This window comes from Primulina huaijiensis, chromosome 4, assembly GCF_012295235.1.
Source record: "Primulina huaijiensis isolate GDHJ02 chromosome 4, ASM1229523v2, whole genome shotgun sequence".
NCBI lineage: Eukaryota > Viridiplantae > Streptophyta > Magnoliopsida > Lamiales > Gesneriaceae > Primulina > Primulina huaijiensis.
The window spans coordinates 22,502,337-22,510,215 of record NC_133309.1 but is presented as its reverse complement, the minus strand read 5'-3'; the positions used below and the strand labels follow the sequence as shown (position 1 = coordinate 22,510,215).

The following is a 7,879-nucleotide window of genomic DNA, read 5'->3' as shown; positions in this document are numbered from 1 at the left end:
TAAAAAAAAAAAAAAAAAAAAAANTTTTTGGATTATTTCCAAAGAAATTCTATAAATAGATCTCTCAATTTGTGAAGAAAATCACAATTGAGTAGAGAGAAAATTTTATAAAGTGTTTAGTTTAATATATTGAGAGTTTTGAGATTTTTACTTTTTATCATTAATTTTTACTTTTAACATTTTTAATATATTAAATTTAAATAAAACAGGTCAATTTTTAAATTACGATAAACACAACTACAACAAATAATATACATGACCATTAAAATTAAATCTCTTTACATTAGAAATAAATTGATTCTCACTATTATTGCAGCTAACCATTACTCCTTTTGATTCTTTCAAAAGCACAATTAGGTTCTCTTGCAAGATCGTATCTTTTTTAGGAGAAAACCAGAGATCGATGGCTTATGCTGCAGTTCTAGCCCTTATGCAAATTCTTCAACAACTCATGGATCCTGGTCGCTTTGTTCTTTATGAAAAACAACAGATTGAATCCCTCCAAGAAAAGGTTAGTTTCCTGTATGATTTTTTGGAGAATTATTCGTTGTTTACTAGCAAATCAGTAAAAAATTTGGAAATAAGAATTAGAGAGACAGCTTATAAAGCTGAGGATATCATTGAATCCTATATATCCATTTTCTTTTTATGTGGAAGGAATAGGATAGGGAGATACCGAACTTTTTGCCTAGAATTGGATACAGTAATAGAAGAGATACATTCCATTCAACAAGAGTTGGTGAAGGTTAAAGGTATATTGGACCTAATCTATTTGCAACAAAGGAATCATTTGCCTACCAATGGATCAAGACCCAAATTTTGTGACAAAATTCCCTCTATGGTTGGATTGGTTGAAGACACGGTGAAATTAAAGGACTGGCTAACAAGTTCGTCGTCTAAACGTGAAGTCATTTCGATTGTTGGGATGGGAGGTATTGGAAAAACTACTTTTGCGCGAAATCTATTTGACGACTCACTTATTGTCTATCACTTTCATGTTCGTGCTTGGGCAACAGTATCTCAGGAATACCAAATCCATGAGATCTTGGCAAGGCTTCTAGATTCAACAAGCTGCAAGCTAAGTCCAGAAATGAGAAAGACTAGCAGTGAAGAATTAGCCGAACGTCTATACAAAAGTTTGAAAGGTAAGAGATATCTCATTGTGATGGATGACATATGGGATACTAAGGTGTGGGATGAAATCAATAGGTTATTTCCTGATGACAATAATGGAAGTCGGGTTGTTTTGACGACTCGGCTAAACAATGTGGGAGATCATGCTGCCTCTACTGGCCGTCTTCATGACACGAGTTTTCTTAGTTCTAGTGAGAGTTGGAACTTGTTTCGTGAGAAGGCGTTCAGAGGGGAATGTTGCCCTCCGCTTTTGGAGGGAATTGGTCAGGAGATTATAAAAAATTGTAGAGGACTTCCACTCTCAATAGTTGTGGTTGCTGGTATGCTATCAGTGGACAAGACAGTTAGCTACTGGCAGACTATTGCCAAGACTGTGAACTCAATTCTTGCTACAGATGGGGGCCAATGTTCAACGATCTTTTCCTTGAGTTATAACCACTTGCCAGCTCACTTAAAACCTTGTTTCCTATATTTTGCAATCTTCCCAGAAGATTATGATATCCGAAGATCCGAACTTATCAAGTTATGGATTGCTGAGGGATTTAAAAGCCAAACGAGTCTAAAAACTTGGAAGATATTGCAGAGGAATGTTTGGAAGATCTTTTGAATAGAAGTCTTATTATGGTTTTTAAGCTGGGGCATGATGGAAAAGTTAAGACATACAGAATCCATGATCTTTTGAGAGACTTTTGCATAACAAAAGTTCAAAAAGAGAAGTTCCTTCATGTCAAAAAATATGTGTAATATTCATTCCAAAGGGATAAGAAGTGAGCGTCGTGTTAGCATTCAGCCAGTAACTCCTTTGGAATCCATTGAGCATACTTTTAACTCAAATGGACCACCTTTACCAACCCGATCACTTCTATTGTATCATCAAGATGCTGATATAATCATAAATGAGCTTAGTTTTGGACTACTAAGAGTATTGGATATGAGATCTGGAAAATGGTTGTGTGAATTTCCAATGGAGTTAATTAGACTAGTGCATTTACGGTACCTTTCTCTTCGTTGTTTGGAAGTGATTGTTCCTGGATCTATATCCTCAATTTGGGGTCTTCAAACCTTAATTATTGATGCATGGAATTCCATTGATCTCAATCATTTACCACTACAAGTATGGACGATGCCACATTTAAGGCATGTACAATTCAGAAATACTTTTTGTCGATTACTGGATCCTCCCAATTCAGGACTTGAGGGCAAAAGTTTTGTTATTCTGGCCAACCTTCAAACTCTCTTGACAATAAGAAATTTCAGATTTACGGATGAGGTGGTTAAAAGAATTCCGAAACTAAAGAAACTCAAAGTCTTTTACGACAAGAATGTTGAGGATTGGCCCCACTTGCATCTCAGTAACATTTTGTGTCTGAGTGAACTGGAAACATTGCGTATCACTTCCTACTCCCAGTTAGAATTTCCGCGAAACTTAAAATTGCCAGCGGCACTCAAGAAGTTAACTTTGTCCCGTTGTCACCTTCCTTGGGAAGTTATGACAATGGTTGGTTCGTTACCCAATCTTGAAGTTCTCACACTAAAACGTGATGCCTGCAAAGGTGAAGTGTGGGAACCAAACGAGGGCGAATTTCGCAAGCTAAAATTCCTGCGGCTTTATCTTTTGGATTTGGTACACTGGAGAGCCGATGATTCCCACTTTCCCAAGCTTGAGTACCTTAAAATACATTGGTGCTTCAACTTGAAAGAGATACCAATTGAAATTGGAAACATACAACACTTGAAATGATCGAATTGGGTGAAGAAAGCCCCTCAGTTGTGGCTTCTGCTGAACTGATTCTGAATCAACAACAGAGTTTCGGTAATGATGTCCTTCAAATTTGTATAGAAGACATGATCGAGTTTGGTCGATAACCTCTGGATATGCAGTTTAATTCTCAAGTTGTAGTATTTTGTCTAGTGTTAATTTTGATGATTTCTGCTAGATTTATTTGTCGTGGAACTGTAATTGTCATTAACAATTTTTTTATATTGATTTAGTCTTGATCCTGTCATAAATTCAATGTAGCTTTTTATGTGGATTCTTGATACCATAACGTAGTATCGAACGCTTACCGCTTTGCCAAAAGTTATACTTGGTGTTAATAGTACAACTTAAATCTTATTGCACCTCAACACATAACAACCTTATGTATAATACATATTATTAACGCGAATATTGTCTTTACAGCAACACAAAATGCAGCAACGGAAATGAAATACATATATAATAGCTAGACAACTGAAAGGAAACCAACAGAATTATAGGGTTGTTTTGGTCGGATCTACCAACACCAATACTTTGTTTGCTCTTGCTCCTCACTCTCCTTCATGTGCCCTTCATCGGTCAAAATTTATCTCCGGGTGAGCTGGTGAGCGATATGGTTGTCACTCAACAAGTGGATGTGAGATAATATAAAAAAATATATATGCATACAATTTCGTAAAAAACTTAGTTTCAAAAATATTTTAGAGCACCTTTAGTTGAATCCATCATAAACGACGAGTTCATTAATTCAATATTTTTAGTGTTAGATGCCAAACACTCGGTTAACAGCATCAATGCAGATATCAGAGTATACCAGAGCGTCTACAAGTCCAATCTCTGGGGAATTATGTGTTTAGTAGTTCAACATTTTCAGTATTAGACGTCAAACACTCGGATACGAACTTTTCAGTGTAACATCATTTCATTTCCAGAATCTATACACAAGTTCATAACAGGATGTTTTCAGAAAAATGCATTCATGTTCATTTGGTTAAAAATATAGCAGATTTTCTAGTTAGGTACAATCATTTCGAAAATAATACATAAGTCCACTTACTTAAATTATGAATGACACCTTCGAGAATACCCACAAACACAAATAATTTGACATTTTTAGAGACTAGAACGGATTATGAAGTTGGTGCAGAAACCTGAGACGATCCTATGCTATTCATACACTTCAAGGATGCATTTGAAAAGACAGAATTCATTTTTGAAGTTAATTTTTAAAATTGGACTGGATCAGCGGGTTTCGACCGAGAACCAGCCACGAGTCCGGTCCGGATCTAGTCTTAAAAAGGTTTTTTTTTTAATCAAACTGGTCAAGTGCCTGTCGGACTGGTAAAGTGCCGATGGACCGGTTAAAAACGAGTACGTTTGTTTCACCATTTTTTATTTTAAATTTGATTATTTTCTTATATTTCTTTTTTCAAAATTATTTCTTATATTATAAATTTTATTTTTAATTATATATATATAATATGAATTTTAAAATTTATTTAAAATATAATTTTAGTAGTATTAGAGCTAATTTTGATTTATTTTTTTGTTAAAAAAATATAGATATAATTATATTTGATTATATGTATGTTATTTAGATTTTAAACTTTGACAAATATATATATTTTTATTATTTATATACATATTTAATATCTTTAGAATTTGAAACATATTTTTTTATTATATTATATTATTATTATTATTTTATATAATATAACAGTTTTCCAGTCAAGCTGTCCAATCGAAGAGTCCGACCGATTGAACTGTTTTTATAAGATAGATCGGTTCGATCGCGATCGATTCGTTTATGAAAACATTACTCGTTATTTTCTAGCCATTATTTCGACAATTTCAATTTCATTTGTTGTGCTTTTCAATTGAAATTTATCTTGTATAGACCGATTGAAGTCCATGTTGATCACCTATAAGCGGTAACAACAACATAGGTGACAGAAACAAACTTTGGAATCTTCTCTCTACATCTCTTGGTCTTAATAATTAATTAAATATTTAAAATTATAGTGTACTATTTAAAATGTGAGTTTGAATTATTTATTTACTAAATTATCCATGTTAACTTAATTGAATTAAATAAGTGGAGTTAGACAATAATAAATTACCAGTCTTGATTCCTAAAATAAATTATCAAGAACTTTATTATTAAAATAATTATAATTAAATTTATAATGATCCTTAAATATGGAAAAATACATAATATTGAACCAATTCAATTAAAAAAAGGCCTACATAAACAAATTAAAGATCATTTTTAAAAAATCAGTTATTTCAGTTTTTTAAGAAAAACCAAAAGCAAATCGAATAAACCAAAATAATGAATTTTTTTAAAAAAAAAAAACCGAATTTTTAAATTAACCCGAACGAAATTCTGAATTAATTCTATTTAATCGGTTATTTCAATGTCATCAATGTTATACACAAAAACTCTTGTGAGACGGTCTCACGGATCAATTTCGTGGGTCGAATATTTTATTTGCATCATCTATGAAAAAATATTACTTTTATGCTAAGAATATTACTTTTTATTGTGCATATCGGTAGAGTTGACCCGTCTCACAGATAAAAATTCGTGAAACATTGGTAAGAAAATCATAAGCATTATTGATGTCCAAATCGTAGAAATATTTTATCCAAATTATTACATCACTAAATTTCTTGTGTCTTAAACATTTTTTTACATACAAATACATGTATAATTAGTTCCAAAATGGGTTGACTTTGTGTTAACCGCAACAATTTTCTCCATTGAAATCATCGTTTAAGGACCTATTACTACATTTGAAGCACCTCCTCCTCCCTTCCTTGGAACATTGGTGAACAAAAATCTGGATTTTCCGACGAATTCAGATTGATACATAAGATGTTGTTGAATCTATTTCTACTTCTTCTGACAGGTCTATTCTTAGTATATTTTGTTACAATATGGTTGTATAAACCATGTAGTAACAAAAGATTACCACCATCACCACCAAAGCTACCAATCTTGGGAAATCTTCATCAGTTGAGTCCACTGACTCACCGTTCCTTGCAATCATTGGGGAGAAAATATGGGCCGGTCTTTCTTCTTCACTTCGGTAGCAAGCCGGTGTTCATTGTTCAATCAGCTGATGTAGCTAAGGAGATAATGAAAACAAATGATCTGTTGTTTGCTGATAAGCCTACTGCAAGAATCACAGACAAACTATTCTACAACTCCAAGGATATACTTGTCGCGCCTTATGGCGAGTATTGGAGGAAAATGAAAAGCATGTGTATTCTCCAGCTTTTGAATGCTAAAAGGGTTCAGTCCTTCCATGCCATAAGGGAGGAGGAAACGGCCCTTTTGATAGAAAGGATCAAGTCATGTTCTTCGTCCTGTTTGCCAGTAAACTTGAGTGAATTGTTTCTGTCGCTCGCCAATGATCTGATCTGCAGATCGGCTTTTGGAAGAAAGTACACTGATGGGAATAAGTTTCCAATGCTTCTGAAGGAGCTTTTACATCTGCTGGGAAGGGTAAGGATTGGAGAATTTATACCTTTTCTCGCTTGGATTGACCGCGTAAGCGGTTTTGATGCTAAAGTTGATAGCATTGCTAAAGAATTTGATGACTTCTTGGAGATAGTAATCCAAGAGCACATGAATACAGGCCAAGATAAAGGTGATGCAGTGGTGGAGGAGGAAAAAAGCAGAGAGAATTTTGCTGACATTTTGCTCAAGATTTACAAGGATAATGTGACTGGTGTCTACATTGACAGAGATAATATCAAAGGGATAATTTTGGTGAGAACTTCTTTCTTCTAAAGTCACAACACACACTCAATTTCATTCCAAACACAATGATTCTTCCATAATTTACAGATTTTTTCACAAAAAATTGTGATCTGAATCTAAAAACATTCCCATTATCTATATTTCAAACACCAAGACATTTAAAAGCATCAGTTGTACTGTTACAATAAGTCTTAACTAACTTTTAGCATGACACAAACAATCTCAAAACAGGACATACTAGTTGGGGGAACTGATACTACTTCTACAACACTGGAGTGGGCGATGACCGAACTTCTACGCCACCCTACAGTCTTGAAGAAACTGCAAAGCGAAGTCCGAGAAATCCTTAAAGGCAGACAGGACATCACCGATGATGACATGGAGAAAATGCATTATTTGAAAGCCGTGATCAAAGAAACTCTTCGTTACCACCCTCCAATACCATTCATAGCCAGAGTAGCACGAGACAGCCTTAAAATCATGGGATTTGATATTGCATTGGGGACAATGGTAATAACCAATGCATGGGCTATAGGTAGAGATCCTGCGTCATGGACTGAACCCGAAAGATTCATGCCGGAGAGATTTTTGAATTCTTCAGTAGATTTTAAGGGGCACGATTTCGGGTTTATCCCATTTGGTGCCGGGAGAAGGGGTTGCCCAGGGATCGCATTCGCAACGGCAAGTGTTGAACTTGTGTTAGCTAATCTTATGCAAAAGTTTGAATGGGATTTGGTTGATGGGAAAAAAGGGGAGGAATTGGATGCCATAGAGCATCCAGGTGTTACCATTCATAGGAAAAATCCTCTTTTTGTCGTAGCAACTCAAAGTTATTTCTAGTCTGGAGCACAAGTCCTTGACAGTGTCATTGGAAAAAGAGTGTCTGGTTGTAATTCACAATAGCAAGTTCTTTTTTATTTTATTTTTGATGCAATAATAATTCCTTTAATATTATCTCTATACAGTAGTCAGTAGACGTGGCCACAGGCCGTGTCTGGGTTTGGATTCGGGTTCCGGCTCGATTAACCGTTGGGTCCTGGTTCAATTCAACCCTAACGTTTCTTTTTTTAAATTTAATTGTTAAATTTAAAGAATAACAAAAAAATTAGAATTTGTTGTCTCAATGAATGAAAATTAAGCAAGAAAGTTAAGGAAAACTCGAAATGATAGCATTGAAGTTCGAAGTTCGAACTGGACTCAAAATGTGCAACGGAGTT

General features: G+C 34.5%; 2 protein-coding genes across 2 annotated transcripts; both read left to right on the top strand.

Moving 5' to 3' along the window:
- The first annotated feature begins 275 nt into the window (after positions 1-275).
- LOC140974988 (putative late blight resistance protein homolog R1B-16) lies at positions 276-3,189 on the top strand. Its single transcript, XM_073438482.1, has 2 exons — positions 276-1,735; positions 1,838-3,189. Exons 1-2 carry the CDS (start codon positions 404-406, stop codon positions 2,873-2,875), a joined length of 2,370 nt encoding a protein of 789 aa, XP_073294583.1. The 5' UTR covers positions 276-403; the 3' UTR covers positions 2,876-3,189.
- A 2,438-nt stretch (positions 3,190-5,627) lies between these two features.
- Positions 5,628-7,583, top strand: LOC140974763 (cytochrome P450 736A117-like). Its single transcript, XM_073438245.1, has 2 exons — positions 5,628-6,671; positions 6,894-7,583. Exons 1-2 carry the CDS (start codon positions 5,772-5,774, stop codon positions 7,500-7,502), a joined length of 1,509 nt encoding a protein of 502 aa, XP_073294346.1. The 5' UTR covers positions 5,628-5,771; the 3' UTR covers positions 7,503-7,583.
- Positions 7,584-7,879: the final 296 nt, after the last annotated feature.